Here is a 16,839-nt window from a genome sequence, read left to right as displayed (position 1 = left end):
TTTCAGTTTTGTTTTTTTCGTGTATTAAAATAGTTATGTTATACATGAAGAATCCAATATGTGTTAGAAAAACTAATATTTCCTATTTTTCAGAACGGTTCTTTCTTTTTCAGAACCGTGTTGACAATTAAATTGAATAATCCTGAGATATTGTAAAGCCTGATAAATCTATTTTTTATTTTTTTCAAGAGTTGGTGTATGAATAATGTGGAAACGACTATTGATTGATAGATAGATGCAAACAGTATCGATAATTGATTTATCTCAAAACCATATACTAAAAATGTGCTTCTTTTACAGTACGTTGGTGGCATGTCTGTGCTTACGTTACGTTTCTTGTTAGTGACTGTCCAACAGACAATACTGGAATCAAATATCTGCTTTTCAGCTCTGACTAGTCTGTCTAAGGCTTAATCTATAGACATTACTACGGGCTCTAGGAAATTAAATGTTTTCTATTTTGTGCCTAGGTGTCAGGTTGATGCACATGTAGGTATATGTTTCTAAATATGTATGTTTACAAGTAAGTGTGTGTTTATGAACAGGGGTAGGCCTATGTAGAGTGAATGAATATTTGTTAAATCATCCTGTTTTATTCGACCCATGGCGAAATATGAACTGTATGAGTCGTTGCTTTGTATCTTTAATTTAACTCTAAATATATTACTGCTTATATATATATAAAAAAAAAAAATTGTATTTCAGTGTTATCTTTGTTTCTTCTCTTCCTTGTTGAGATGTACCTATGCTATATGTAAAAATATGAGTTTATATTCCGAACAAAGGGCATCTGTTTAATGAAATAAACCAAAAGAAAAAGAAAACAACAAACAACTGCTATCTTGCTAAGCCAAGAAAAAAATCCTCGAAGTGAGTTATACAAATAGAAAACATTAAAAACAGTGACACACTTAACTTGTAATAAAGAGAAGCTTTCCACTCAGTATGTTTGTGATACTTCCTCACTATTTTGAAAACGTTTCAGCTTCTGGCTTCTATGGGCTTCCGTATGATGACAACATTAGTTTGTAAAAAGGTCTTTCTTTAATTGAACTCACCTTCCCGTGTTATTAGTATTTCTTTGTTCACGAGTACATTTTTATTCACATTACAAAGTTAATTTGACGTAAAGTTAGGAGCCAAAACAAAGCTACATCCTGTTTCCACGGAAACACGAGGACCCGGAAGTCGTCCTGATTCCGCGGGTCTTTTGGGACAACACAGCTCCTCTCATCACAGTGTGCAGAAATGGCGGGTAAGAGGCTAAATGTGTTCATGCTTTAATACTAATGTCTTCATTTTAACGGATATACAACGAATACTGGTCGCTGGTCCCGCTTTAAGCCCCGCTAGCGTTGTACAACGGGTAATGTTCTGTTCAAAACACAGCTAGCTAAGCTAACATTACAAAGCAGCAGTGGGGGCCTGCCTGCTAACGTTAGCATGCTACCAGGTTGTCATAGCTTACTGTGTGTTTGTGTGTTTGTGTGTTTATGTAACGCCTGGGTGTCAGGTTGAATGTGTTCCTCGAGGCAATGGATCGATGCTGGCATACTTACCGTTATGTTAGGTGTTATGCCCTTTTCTACGCAACATAACGTAACTTACTCGTTCCTGACTGATGTAAGAGCATGGTAGTTTATCTTTGCACAACAGTTAGCGTTGCCAGATCAAAGGGTAAACATGTTTTACCTTATCATGCCATTTATGATTCAGTTCTTTCTCTGTCGCTCCGCGTATTGCAAAGATGGAGCTAATGCAATACAAAGCTGGAGTTAAGGATTGTTGGTCAGCATGTGCTACTTGTATTTTCATCCGCATGTTTCTGATGACAGAAGAAGTTGTGGAGCTAAAAAGGAGGGAAAGACATACATTTATTTAGACCCCACGAATTTGTCAACTGTGTCTTCATTACTGTGCTTTAATTTAGAAACGAAATGCAATTTCATCCTCCTCACTAAGCTGTTGACATGTATGTTCATATGAAAGGAACAACTTTAATGTGCTGTTCTTTTTAGGAATCAGCACCACTGTTAATGTGTAGCAAGAAACATTAATTAAACTCTCAGAAAAACATACCATTTCAACATGGTTTGCGTATGTTTCCTCAGCAATAAACACCATGGAGAAGAAACTGGCTGAATACAAGTGTGACACCAACGAAGCTATATGCATGAAGCTGGGTATGTTTATTTTTGCGTTCTTTGTAAATGTATATGATAATAGGTATGTGTTTGCATTGACATGGTTTTGTAAGATTGGGATGTTGTTTGTCACTTAACTTGGTCAAACTCTGTCTTCTTCGCTCAGTTCGCTTTCCAGAGGATGTTGAGGACGACAGCACTACATTCCACCCTGAGTTCAGCCACCAGGTTTATGGGGATGAGTGAGTATTTCATCATCATCTTGACTTTTACATTGTTCTTTTGCTGATACAGAAATTAGTTTTCCCTTTTGTAAAAATAGAAAAAGCCTCACTTTCAGCAAAGATTAAACTCAAACATGTGAGCTGCCAGGAACACTCAGTTTATCTAACGGCCAAAGAGCAATTGTGTATAATGTTTTCCATCCAAATGCACCTTGATGGTAGTTTTTGAATGGATTTAAATTAGTCATGTGGCCTTGTTAACACGTAACCTTAAGAGTGCAATGTTATTTTTCAATGCTCTTTTTAAGGTTCTATAGATTGACTCATAGTTTAATACTATCATAATTTGAGCCTAAAGTGTGAAATGGAAATATCTAAATAATCGTTTGTAATTGAAGCAAAAACAATAACTGATAACTGAGGCAAGGACAGTTCAAAATGTGTGTTTAAATACAAATAACCTTTCATCCTCATATAGACACACTATCTAAACCCAACATGAATCACATGGAGCCATGGATTTGATTCAGTCATTTATGGCTATAATCAACTTTCTCTGACCTTTATCACCTGTCTTTACTGTAATCTGATTAGGTTTTATTTTTTTTCAACTCTTATCATCCATCATGTTTGAAGTCATCAAGTATTTTCTTTAAATATTGAATACCTGCAAATACGAAGTGTGTTTCAGAGTTATTTTGGTAGAGGGATGTTTTGTGTAAGGAAGGCACATTTTAAAACATGTGAACATGAACAGAGGTCAGTCTCGTGTTATTGTAGTCACACAAAAAGCTGTGGAGTCACATAATAACCCCAATGTGACGCACAAAGAGGCGTTGCTACTTACCTTGTGTTGGCATTGACACCTGTTTCTCTGTTTCGGGTTACAGTGGTGTGTCATTATGCTCTGAATTGTATTTCTAAATTAGTCAAAACTAGGATTGGTTATTTCTTGCTCTCGCTGCAATCAGCTCGAAGGGAACTCTGTAATTGGGGCATTAATTATTTCAGCAAGCATAATTGCTAGTAAAGCTCAATCACACAGTTGCATAATGATGAAATCTATTTAGCCATAAACTGCCAGTGATGTAGTGGTGAAAGAAACCATGCAACACGCCGTAATAATCGACAGGGCCAACAGTAAGCATTTATCATTCACTCCAGGTGTATATTTAATTCAATAGGAATAATGGTGCGGTGTATTTTATTCCCTTGATATGAAATAAACCTCGACTGCTCACCACATAAAACAGCTGTCTTATTGTTTTCTCTTTGTAAGGGTTGTCTTAGTAAAATATATAACCTTGTTTTGGATTTGTAATGATTCCAATCCATTTGTCTGCAGCGAGGTCGCTTTTGGATACAAAGGTCTTCAGATACAGCTGTTCTACACGGCTGGAAACCTGAGCACCCTCTTCAAAGTGAAATATTCCTCAAAAGTCACCGAGACGTTCGATTGTGTGGAGGTAGGACATGCATGTTATCACGTGTTATGAAAGCACATTGCCTCTTGCTGAAATGAAAGGATTCATCCAAAGCTGCTCCATTAGGCCTTATATAATACCCTGTGTATTTAGAGAGTGAAAAAAAACAATGTTGATTATTTAGGAAAAGAGATATTTGACATATTTCGAGTGTCGTTGTAAAGGTGTCGGTTTTGAAACCAAGTATCACATATCATTTGTGTTTGTAAAAGTTCACAGCTGGTGATTGAAAAAGTGAAATGTCAAAATGTAAGCTGTAGATTGTTAATTATCTGAAATGTAGTAAATCAAATTGTTTGTCAGACAAATACTATGCAGCTTTACTGAGTGGTTATCCAAGGTTCAAGATTCTTTATTTGTCAAACGAACATAGCTACAGTGTAGTTATGTCGATGAAAATCTTGTGTCACAGGTTTCTTCAACAGTGCAACACAAAACACAGATAAACAGACAAAATATAGTGCAAGTAAATACAAGAAGAAAAATAGTTTTAAAAAGTGAAATAGTGCAGTAAGAGTCTATATGCAAGTCATTGAAATATGATATATTAGGTAAATAGATACATCATTTTTAAGTAGCAGCCAGATGAATATTGTGGATGTTGTTTGAACAGTTCAGGTATTTAACACTCTCCATAATGTTATCTCCATAATGTTATGACATCAGGATTGTACGATAGATGTTTGTTGACACGGAGTAGATGGACCTGAGTTGCTCTTTTCGGAGCAGTCTTTGCTACCATAATGTTGTTTCTTCACGTACTGAAGTAACTCAGAGCCTCTCTGGGTGGTGACATTATTCCTGTAAGAGATCTCCTGTTTTGTTAGACTAAATCTCAGCCCACCATGGCCCCCTGCGCCAGATCACTAATCCTACTCCTCCCTGTCGGAAGACACAGGTTTTAAAAAGGTTTTGTGTGTGGGGTCTTACGTGAGGCATTGATTTTTTGAGGTTTGTGTGATTGAATCAGCAGGAGAAGTAATGTGACCCAGTTGGATATCCAGCACATATATTTCCAGGAGCAAATTGTTGCTCAAGTCATCAACAGTCAAAATCGCTGAGGTTGGATTTCTGTAAACTAATCTCCAGTAGGTTTATATTCAGTTGTTTTATGTGATACAACCCTTTTTATTTCTCTGCTAATGAATTGGCAATTAGTTTGAACATTCTTCTGATAGTTTCACTGCGTAGTATGTTAAACGTGTTCTTCCAATTGCCTGGTACACACATTTCCATATGAACAGACAGTATTTGGACAGAAGCTGGCAGTAACGCAACATTCTTTAATGTTCTGGTAGCTCCTTCTCTGAGACTTCACAAAAGGCCACTGGCCGCTTTGAATATTTCCTGTCAATGCAGCAAACAGACAAACGAGTACAAGAACCAGCCAGGGCCCCTATTGAGGTCAGATGATTCAACTGTGGGACATCTGTCCTGTCCGGAAACAGCGGGGGCTCCCTCTGGACAATGTGGCCTTCAACTAGTGCTAGTGAGGGACACTTATGGGATTTGGTGGATCAACTTGAAGCATCAATGTTCCAATGAAACATAGAGTTATAAGAAAATATTGATTGGTATTCATACTGTATTCATTTATTATGATTTTTAATGGATAACTTGGTTGTTGGACGTTTCAGGGTATGTAATAAATGTAACTGTCCTGATTGAATAAAATAGTAAATATACTGTTTCTCAGATTTCATACATATGACCAGGGTATATAAAAATAGTTATTAGTTACCATCCAAACGGCCAGTGATAGTTCCAAGTTGACCAGCCTCTCGGAAGCTACTGTACTTGCATGTTTGACCAATATTTGATTCTTAAATGGGGCTTGATTCCAGTAGTTTCCTGCATATGGCTGGGTGAACTTCACAACATTCAAATGTCCTCAAATTAGAGTTAAGGAATTGCTTAGCTTACAGTATTGCAATATATTGAATTGTGGCCCCTGTATCATGATGCATATTGTATTGCCAGATGCTTACCAATACACAGCCGTTAATGCAGCTGCGATGTTTCCTTCCGAATGGCGTTCGACATTACTTTCATCTCTGGTAACTCAAACAAAGAGTGCCATGGCAACCAATTGACTGTTTTTAAACCTTAAGAGAGCCATTAGACTTTTTGGGGAACATAGTTTGAAGCTGATATTCAAACTGAAATGTGATGGCTGGCTCACTGTCTGTGTGTGCCACTACTTTAGTGTTGAGCGTTGACCCCTGAGTGTTCACCTTGTTAAGGGTTTGAGTGCAGCTGGTGTAGAGGTAGAGAGTGAGAGAGCAGCAGAGTTCAGGCTGCATCTGAAGAGTGTTTGTCTCTGAGTGCATGTGGACGGTCGGGGTGCGGTGCAGCTGGTGAGAGAAGAGCGACGAGGGGAGGCAGAGATGGAGTTTATGCAGCTGCCACGCTGATACAAGACTCTTACCACCACATCACCTTCTCCCCTTTAAATCGGCCAAAAAACACCATAATGTTGGACCTCTCACCAAACACACTGATTTTTACTGCCAGACCTTTTGTGCACATGGGCTGGAAACTGTCCAATGCTCATGGTAGTTACATCATTACTTTTATTCTTACTCTATTTGTACTCTTCTTACTCAATATGGATGGGTAAATATGCTTTAACTTTTAAAATGTTGGTCAATACTTTACAAATGAATCCAAACGAGTGCCAGTTCTTAATAAAGTAAGGTCTTTGGAGTGAGTAAAGAGATGAAATAACACAACAAATTAGATAGTTTGTACTCCCTTTGTGCTTATTGTTAGAAATCAAAGACATTAACAAAATGTTCTAAAGGTACTTTGTTAAGTTATATTCATGCTAAACGAAGGCATCTATTCTGGAAGGCTGTGCAATTTAGTGTCTAGTATGTAGGAGAGTGCTCGGGACAAATGGACTTGTTTGTCCATGGCCTTTTAAGTATGGTCCTTGTTCCTTAGAAATGTGGCTGAACAATTATAATGGTTAAGAGGCATTCAGCTGCAGGTGCATTACTTCCAGTTAGATATTAGCTGATGTCTGAAAAGGGGGAGGAATTAGCAGTGTGTTGTATTAGCCTTTTGTAGTGCATTTTGCTCAGACCTTCTTCATTTCCCAGTTTTCAATGCTGAGCAGCAAGGGTCTCTGTGCGGCAATAATGCCCATCACACATGTAAATGGTGTGAAAGGGCTGCTTAGCAAAGTGTTCTCATGTCAATCCTTGTGGAAATGGATACAATACAAACATTACAGCTGAACTAACCACAGGTTGCACTGAGTAAAAAGTCCAAGGGTAGGGCCCCTTTGTCTCCGAGGCTCTTTGAAAAAAACGCAAGGGCAAATTCATTTGATTGGGTTCACTTGGCAGGATTAGAGGAGAGGCCTCTTTTATGGATGCCCCAAAGGTTTGTTAAGTTGAGATCAATTCACAAGGTTTAATTTCCCAGTGAGAAGCAGAAATGCGTTTATTGTGGCAACTTCATCACATATTCATGGTTTCACATAAGTAGTAAATGTACTGATTTAAGTGGTCTTTTCACCGGGCAGGGTGGGGGGTGCTGCTCTGGCCTCTGCTCAGCTGACAGTTTTAATTGCCTAATGGTTTTCTTTTCATTGGCACACCACTTGTAAGCTTCCAGTTTAACTTAATAGGATTTATTGCATGTTTTCTTCTCTTGCTTGATCAATGAAAAAACATTTCTAGTCTCATAAAGCCTCTACAAAACAAAAAGTATATTTTAAATGTATTTAGAAAACACCCAACTAGTCAGATTTATGGAAATGCATCAAGATTTTCCTTTTTTCCCCCCCCATTACTGATGTGTTTGTTGCATGATTTAATTCATGCACATTGTGTTATGCAGCCAGATGACATCGAAGGAAAGATCCGGGAGATCATTCCCGCTGGGTTCACCTGCAACAGCGACGACTTCATCTCACTGCTGGAGAAGGAGGCCAATTTCCAGCCGTTCGGCACGCTGCTTCACACGTACACCGTCCACAGCGAGGACGCAGGGGAACTCACGTACCAGATTCACAAGGTACAAGCATCACCTACTGCCTCAACACAGATTCTGATATCACTTTGAACTTTCTATACTCACCGTTACTCTTATGGTGTAATGGCTAGGCTGAGATTTTAATCTAACCCCTATTGTCTTTGCTGCTTTCTCCCCAGGTTGATGTTAACTGCGCGGGATTCCACGACTACCACAAGCGCCTGCAGACCTTCCTCATGTGGTTCATAGAGACTGCCAGCTTCATCGACGCAGACGACGATCGTTGGGACTTCTTTCTTGTGTGAGTGCCCTCTTTAATTGACATCATACTCCCCCCCCCCACACACCCTCCTCTACACGCACCCCTACCCTAAAGCCTTTTTTGTGTCATTGAAAAACAAAGCCCTCCTTTGTGGCGCTTGTGACCAATTACCAGGCCAGTTTGATTATATTTCCCCCATAGTAGAATTGTTGATCAGGCAAGAGCTTCTTTTGTGCCCAAAGCCCTTTTCACATTTTTCAGGGGCAAGAGCTGAATTGAATTCTGTTGTCTTTTGATACACTGAACAATGTCTTAACAGTAAAAAGAGCCTCTGCCAGTGTTTTCTTTACCCTGGCAACTATTAATACTGACAATGGGGAAAATGGACTGAAGTGATTTTGAGGAGCTCAGTCCCTCCTCCAACCCCTTCTCTTCCTCTAAGTTGCAGTACTCCAATTAAGTGCATAATGTATTCAGGTTGCAGCAGGTGTACCAATCGGGGCCTGGCTGCTCTAACATGCTGACGTTGGGGGGGGGGTTGAGGGGTGGGCATGAGAACAGAGAGGGCTAAAATGGACACTGCATGGGAGTGTGCCTGTAATTGACCTGTTTGCCTTTGTGTTTTATCTGCAGATTTGAAAAGTACAATAAAGATGGGGAGACTCTCTACGCGACTGTTGGCTACATGACAGTTTATAATTACTACGTGTACCCAGACAAAACCCGACCACGTGTAAGGTAATTGCCGGGGCAGCACGTGCCTTCCCATTCTTTTGTATGGAAAAGGAGTGGAAAATTATACATTTCTTTATCCTCTTCCCAAAGAGCCCAAATTACTGGCTTATATAGCCAACCATTCAACCAGATTTTGTTTCATTACCAAACCAGGGTGATTAGTATCTGAAAACAACTTTATGGATAAGCTTTTGATGTGATTTGATTTGTTGCATTGATGGATTAGGATAACAATTATTTACTGTGTTAAATCAGGATTTCTGCTCAGAATCACCACAACGAATGCTACACAGATTTTGTTTTGTGACTCATTTGAACAAACCGGTTTTCTCATTGGATCTGTTTTGCGTGTCTGTCTGCCCTTTTAACTAAAACAGCCAAATGTTGATCCTGCCTCCGTTCCAAGGAGAAGGTCACGGCGCTCAGCTTCTGGAGGCAGTGCACAGATTTTACTGCAGCCTGCCCAAAGTGCAAGACATCACAGGTGAGCGTCTGGTTATTTCTTTAACAGCAGTTACTGCGATTTAAGAGGGCGTGGAAGAACATTTCATCTCAGATCCGCATGTCTCCCACAAACAGTTGAAATGATTTGACTCAGCAGTTGGTGGATGCAGGGGTTACATTAATCTGAAAGGCTGGCATGTATACCAGAATGTGCAGAGGCTCTACTGAAGCTAGTTAGATGGAAAGAGTTTCTATGCATGGAGACGGAGGATGAATACTAAAGAGGCATCCTTTGAGGAATAGGAATCCTTTTCACAAAATGTCATTTAGCAGTTAAACAGACACACATTCCTGATAGAAGTGTGTTTGGCCTCAGCTAATATGTATTCATTACTTTCTAGTAAATAGCTTCTTGAAAAAGTTTTGAAATGAGTCAGTTTTTGCCCTTTTTTGTAGACCCAAAGAATCCTAACACTAATCCTCCAACACAAACATTTAAACAAGCTCGCATTGTTGTTTATTGAAAACTACTGTTTACCTTTTTTAATTGTGTGCTCTATGTGTGCGTTATCAGCTGAAGACCCCTCTGAGAGCTACGTGAAGCTGAGAGACTATGTGCTGGTGAAGCTTTGCCAAGGCCTGCCGTCCTTCACCGCGGACAAGCTGCCCCTCGGCTTCTCGGCGGACATGGCCAAAGAAGCGCAGGACAAGTTGAAAATTAACAAGGTGCTGTATGACACTACAGCCAGTGATAATGTCTTCTGTGTTCAATCAATACTTTGGTCTCTAAAATGTTAGACAGTAGTGAGGCAAAGCTTATCGCAAACTAGAACCCAAAGGTGACGCCTTCATGTTTCGTGTTCAGTTCAGAGAGCTATCTAAAACAGTAGTTATTATGCAACCAAGAAAAAGTTGTAAATGATCACATTTTAAGAAGTTTGAACATGGTTTAGTTTGGCATATTTGAAAACATTTCACTTCGCTATGTCATCCACCATGTTCTCCAAACATTGCAAAACAAAAAGTAAAAAACCTGGTTAGCAGCTTAGTCCTCAATCAATGCTTTCTATCTTCTTGTTTGGCTCAAAATGTGGCACACTTGTGCATAAAATGATAGAATAACAAAGGATTTGAATAAAGGATATTTGTCTCTCTTTCATACAGAAACATGCAAGGAGAGTGTATGAAATCCTGCGCCTGAGAGCCACAGACATGAGTGATGAAGACAAAGCAAGAGAGTACCGTTTGGAGGTGAAGAAGAGGCTATTTGGACCATACAGGGTGAGTGTTTTATCATCCGAGTGCTTTACATGCCACAGGGTCCAAAAGTGCATAAAGTGGCTCCCTTATTTGATCAGAAATAAATCAGAATGTCAACTCAGTTGCTGTCAATCAGAGGCACTCTACCTTTTTTAGAAAGCCATTTCCGCTGTTCAGGAAAGGAAGCAAAGTGGCCCATGTGTGGCATACAGTTGAGCGGCTTACAGCTCCGTATTGTCACAGTTTATTGTGTTACCTTTCAAAACAGCAAAAAGAAATGATCTTCAGTCCCGTTAAAATGGATATATTACTTGTGCTGTATTGTTACAGCCACAATAGGGCGCACCAGGCGTCTGTGATTTTGCTGCTGGAGCGTTTCTCTATTCAGGCACATGTCATTAGTCAGGATTTGCATTTCTTGGAGAGAGCGTTTCTTCATAAAAGTGTTTGAGCACTTTGTCACAAAGATGCTTCTATTCAGCGTTCTGTGCAATTTTCTAAAATGGTTTTTGTTGTTTTCTCCTGTTCTTTGAGCAAGTTTTCTTAGAGTATCAGAGATGCATTTAAACAGTCGTGAGCCTGATGAACAGAATAGCCTAAGCTTCTCTGATTCTGTTTTACCGGTGGGGATCGCTGAGTAGATCGGTGCTCAGCAACACATGATGCCCAACATCCTGTTTGCTTGTGACATGGTGTGTTTGAGCTGCTCACTGAGACTTTGCATACCAGCCATTAGAGCATTTTCTGTCAGCAGGGTAACCGCATGTCTTAGAAAAAAGAGGCAGGCTCTGACGTGGAAATGACCTATGTGGTAAAGCGGGAAGTAGGAATCCTTGGGAGAGTGGCAAGGAAAGATCTGGTGGCCAGATGCAGAGCCTTTTTCCTTCCCTGAGGAGATTTAGCATGTAGTTAGTTGAATGGCAGAAGGCGCTGTGAATGCGAGGGGGATTATGCATTTCTGCTCTTACCCCCAATTCCCCGGTGACCACGTCTGCATATATGTGCGTGCAGGATTTGAAAAGCAGCAGACTGCACTAAACTGAGGTTATTTGTACTTTCTCCGTCCATGTCAAGAACCTCTCAGCTTTCTGATTTCACCGCAAATGTTGATACACTGTCTAATAAGACATGCTTTATAGCAAACTGGAGCTGATGGATTTGTTTCTTAATAAATAAGTTACTAATGTATAAAAGATCAGTAGTGAGCCATTAAAGCAAAGTTAGCTTAGTGGACAAGTTGACCACATAAAGAGCTACTCTACAGTATTCAGGCTAAATCTATGAAAGGATAGCACTGTATACACTATCTGTCTTTTCAACACTTAATGTTTAGTATTATGATGATCCAGGTGATGGGATGTCATATTTTCCAATTCTATAAGCATGGCCATTTATTGCGATTTGTAACTATTGTGAATGATAACTACAAGAGTAGAGGATGCAGTGTACATCTCATTTCTGGCCTCTTATTGATATATTTATATTTAGTTGTTGCTTATAGGAACGTGGCACGTGAATGGAGATGAATAACAGGTTTATATGACTTTAACCTCCCCTGTGTTTGTGCTGTTGACGTCGTGCAGAAGAATCAGAGGGAGATGGCTAAGATGAAGAAGTGCCTGCGGCCGGAGGAGCTGTTGTCCCACGTGGATCAGATGGACACTCAGACGCAGCACGAGGAGCTGGAGAAAAGTTATCAGGTTGTTGTGGAAGACTACAGGAGGATCATTGAGAGGATTGCGACTCACGCATGATCAGACTCTGAGATGCTGCTGGCCTGGAGGCCGCCCCTCTCAGACAAACAGGGGGTCTGCCCTGTCTGTACAAAGCCCCCATCACCACAGACTTCAGCTGCAACCAAGAGGAAACTCTCTTGATGTGACAAAGTCACTGTTTTAATGAAAGAGTGTTAAAGATGTTTTGTGGCTGAGTCAGGGGTAGATTGCAGTGGAGACCTTTCTTTTTTCCACCTGGTGTTCATACAGTAGTGGAGAAAGCTGCAGCTGGAGGGTTGAGACTTCCTGTCTGTCCCATCAGTTTGATCACATTGTGTGAGATTAAGGGATATGTCATATTTCACAGGTTATAAGAGGTCTACAACCCTGCTTCTTCTCCATCATAGACATTTTTTAAGATCTTTTGTCAAAAACGATTCCAAATGTGTGTTTTGAAACACTTCATACTGAAAATAAAAATACTGTTTTGTATTTTGCTCAAATCCTGTTATTGCCATTGTATATTTTTTCATTTTGTTTAAATATGTATAAAAAAAAAATGTTTTGTTTGTTTTTAATTTGACATAAGAGACAGGTTAACACAAAGTTATCTATATTTATATATTAAAGCTAATACTCAGGATGTTGCATATTTAAGAGAACTCCACCACACAGTATTTCAGCCTCACAGTAGACTTGCAAGTTTAAGAGTACAGCCATGCTAGCATCTCTGAGGCAACATAAAGACATGAAGCCTGCCCACTTGCTCCCTTTGATATGCTATCATGTTTAGTGGAGCATGCTTATATCTTTCTCATTAGCACAAAACCCAAAGATTAGGCTAATGGGAATTTGAGTTGAATGTTTTGAAATAAACCATAGTGTGGACCGTATTGAACACATTGACTTGACGATGCTAGATGAAAGGTCGGGATCAAAGTTGTAATTGTTCATACTCTGGGAACCAAAACTTTACCAAATGACATGGAAATCCAACAAATGGTAAACATATTTTTGAAATGATAAACCACAATGATAACCTCATGAGAGGAAATGTCAGGATAATCCAGTTGTCTATCATTTGCACATCATAAGCCGCTGTTGGCAATGAAGATCTTGGATCTCAGACTCCCTCCAACTAACATAAAATGAAGTTATTTACATTTTTGATTGACTTGCAAAAGGATAAACTGAACATTAGCTGGAATTTTGTGAATGCATAATAAGAAATATACGACAGTTAAACAGTAAGTAGAGTACAAAAGTTACAGTATGTTGGTAAAATATCATGATTCCTCCTGAACGCATGAATGTCTACCAAATGTTACACCAATGGATAACATGACCTTTCAACCCAAAAGTGTCAAACTGTTGGTGGTACCCGAGAAAAACTCAGACGATCACCAAAGAGCCTTAAGCCTGGGCACCTTTGTTGCATGTCATTCTACTCTCCTCCCCCCCTCTTATTTCTCTACAGTGTCAAATAAATGCAACTCTACAGTACCTATGTGATGGTAGCATTAAATAAAGTCATTGTGCAGACATTTAAAAAAAATAAGACACACTTTGATTTGCTAATAGCACTACAGGAAAAGCCAGCAGAACACCCAACTCTGTATAATTAAAATGCCAGGGACCATGGATATTCGTATAACAAATCATAAAAATAAAACAAACAGTTGTTGGGACATTTAGGTCCGGACCAATGTTTGGTAGCTGTTATAGCAACAAACAAAACAATTATAAATATGAATGCAGCAGTGCTCGTCTGTAAAAAAATGGCGCCTACACTACCCACAATGCAGTTCGGCCGCCGATACCTGTTTGTTATGCTAGTCAGAGCTAATGTGGCCTCGAACTGAGATCTGGCGCGGGTCAGGTAAAATCACTTATTTTCTAACCAAAACATGTTTATTTCCTTTCTTCAAACGTAGTCTTTGCACTGATCTCCCTGGAGTCTCTGATGTTTTTTATACAACTTTTGTCAGGAGTAGTAGTTCTGTAAAAATAGTCTGGACTCACTATAACCTGTTACTGCCACTCGAAACAAACATGCCTGGCCCTTGTGTCTTTACTTTAGTACCCTGATTTAGTAAATTCATACCGGATTCTAGTAAAAATTGTTGTTTCCAACTCCAAGTTTTTCAGCAGTTTGTTCAAAATGGCGGTAACATACAGCATTTCATTAGCCTTGTAACATTTCTAGCATTACTTTTCTTGGTTTAGGGCAATTTTGTCTGAGGGGCGTATTAAGTATAGGCCTATGTACAGTTATATTGTCATGATGTCAATGTTCATACTTATCTCAGACTTTTGTAAAACTATTGAAATAGCCTAGTATATGAAAATGTTATTTCTATAAAGCACTAGCAGAATCTAATACAATTTAATTTAATTACTACTCTTTAAGCCTATCAACAGACCACACTGGGCACCTTACCTGTAAGTATTTCCCACTTATTATTTACATGAATTACATTTCAAGTTCCTAAAGCTACTGAGTATATTTCAACTATTGTAATATAAATAAGTGATGTTAAATGAATAAATTCTATTAGATTGTAATTGAAACTGAAAAGTGTATCACTTGAACGTCGCCTGAATGGGGTCTTGCATAGATATTCTTAAAGCAGTTGAAATATTCTTATTTCAAAACCCCCTGCTATATATATCAGCTGGCCTGATTAATGCATTTTCCAGTATGCGTTAAATGTATTTGAGCCGTTTTAGAGATGTAATTTTGTCCAGGCACCCTCTCACGGCTAATGCAACTTCTGATTGCCGCTGATGTTGAGTGTTACACTAATGAGTATTATGGTTTTCAATTGAAAACCTTTGTGCCACTGTATTGGCCCTGCTTGTGCAGATCACTGTGATGAATACTCATCATACTTTATGATACTTTAGCACATTGTCACTAAATGAAGGCTACTGAGTCAATTTTCAATTTTTTCTCCCTCTTCAAATGAAACAAGACAAAACCTTGGAACCCTTCACATCTCTAATTCATATTGATTGAATCCACTCGTGGCCACAAGGGGCCTCATCGCACTGTAGTTTTCTCTGCTTTTTCTGCTATGAGTGCACATTTCACATTGCACTGCACAAGCTCAGCCGACTGACCTGCTAGTGGGAAGTGGCATTATTGTTTAGTAGGCACATGTGCTGTCTCATTATTTCCACCAGCAGTAGACTACTGTTTAATAGAGCCATCGTCATGTTGCAATGCAGGATGATGATGCACTGTCTTCACATATCTGGTGCTGTGTTGAACAATCTAATGTGGATGTGGATTGTTTGGACGATCTGCAGGCCTCTGTGCACTTGTCAGAAGGATGTTAAATCCCTTTTGCTGCATCAGATCACACAGTAAAGTGTACTGATGCTTAATTATTCCCCCCACAGTTCACACACTAAGTGTATCTTGGGCCCTCATGTCTCATTGCACCTGTCTGCAAATACTGAAAAGTATAAACGAGATGGTTTGATTCAAAAGAAGAACTCATTTTGTGGGGAAATGCAGATTGGCTTTCGTGCAGAGATTTTTTCTGTTGAATGAATAATCCATTTGTCAAGAAACAATTAATTGTAATCTGCATCTGTTAATATATTTGGTTCTATTGCTTTGGGTAATTAATATAAAATAAATACAATTGTAAATATGTATAGTTCCAGCAACTCTAATGTGAATAATTGCCGCTTTTCTTTGTCATTACATCCAAATAATATTATTTCTGATAGAATGCACATCTGAATACAAAAAAAACGATGTTGGTCTACTTTCTTTCAATTTTTTTTTATGTTGTCCTTTATTTTTTAGTGCACACTGAGTATTATACGAAGATGTCAAAGCTTTCGCATCATCTGTTCTGATCATGATACTTCTAGTGTCTAAGATATCATGCAGTATATATTTTTTTCTAAAAAACAAAGCAACATCCAGGCTGAGAAGTGCCATATTCATTATGTCTACTCCAGCTCATTCCCCCTCTGTAGTCAATCAACCATTCAGGTGCAGTGGATTGAAATCCAAAGAAGGCAGTGCACTTTCTTCTGCAGTCGAGGCTATTACAGTGGATCCTGCAGTGGGCCCTCAGTCGCTGCGCTTTTGTAAAGCGGGACACAGTCTGTCTATTATATTGTGTCAGAGTGGAGATGTGGGAGGTTGATTTATGTCTAAAACTGTCATGGGTTTCAATCTACCCTTTCTCACTTTTATTATTTCCCAAGAAAAAAAAAGGGGCTGAACATCCATTAAGGCTTGCATTTCCTCGCTCTCCCCTATCATGTTTGATCATGCAAATAATTCCATGTAGATTCCATATGAAGCAGGCAGAGAGGCTTAATGCCATTATTGTGTGAAATGACAACAACAGTATCAAGACTTGAATATTTGGTTTCACCTGTTGGCGTTTCTGCTACTGTTACCTTATGGCGCCTCCACCTCTCTGCACTGAGACAGACTGAGGGAGTTTTGGACCGGAGCCCAGCTGTGTGAGCTCCCCGCTGAATATGATACCTGTGTGGACGAGCCCCAGCGTCTTAGCCCTCAGGTTCCCAGGAGAGACGGGCAGGAAAGTTGGAGTC

General features: G+C 39.4%; 1 protein-coding gene and 1 long non-coding RNA gene across 3 annotated transcripts in view; both read left to right on the top strand.

The window, feature by feature from the left end:
• The first annotated feature begins 1,142 nt into the window (after window positions 1-1,142).
• hat1 (histone acetyltransferase 1) lies at window positions 1,143-12,744 on the top strand. Of its 2 annotated transcripts, none has more exons than XM_010774440.1 (11): window positions 1,143-1,255; window positions 2,112-2,183; window positions 2,311-2,386; window positions 3,714-3,834; window positions 7,702-7,878; window positions 8,016-8,137; window positions 8,732-8,836; window positions 9,211-9,317; window positions 9,852-10,003; window positions 10,442-10,558; window positions 12,121-12,744. In XM_010774440.1, exons 1-11 carry the CDS (start codon window positions 1,249-1,251, stop codon window positions 12,289-12,291), a joined length of 1,227 nt encoding a protein of 408 aa, XP_010772742.1. In that variant the 5' UTR covers window positions 1,143-1,248; the 3' UTR covers window positions 12,292-12,744. The 2 variants fall into 2 exon arrangements, with proteins under 2 accessions (XP_010772742.1, XP_010772743.1); XM_010774441.1 differs by lacking the exon at window positions 1,143-1,255 and adding an exon at window positions 1,308-1,366.
• A 1,307-nt stretch (window positions 12,745-14,051) lies between these two features.
• Window positions 14,052-16,839, top strand: part of LOC104948261 (uncharacterized) — a 16,875-nt gene continuing 14,087 nt past the window's right edge. Inside the window, exon 1 of the long non-coding RNA XR_798658.1 lies at window positions 14,052-14,131. This is a non-coding gene — a long non-coding RNA (uncharacterized lncRNA). The remainder of the gene's footprint in view (window positions 14,132-16,839) is intronic.

Source organism: Notothenia coriiceps, unplaced genomic scaffold, assembly GCF_000735185.1.
Source record: "Notothenia coriiceps isolate Sejong01 unplaced genomic scaffold, NC01 NC01_scaffold00014021, whole genome shotgun sequence".
NCBI lineage: Eukaryota > Metazoa > Chordata > Actinopteri > Perciformes > Nototheniidae > Notothenia > Notothenia coriiceps.
The sequence above is the reverse complement of the archived record's forward strand: the minus strand, read 5'-3'. Positions and strand labels throughout refer to the sequence as shown.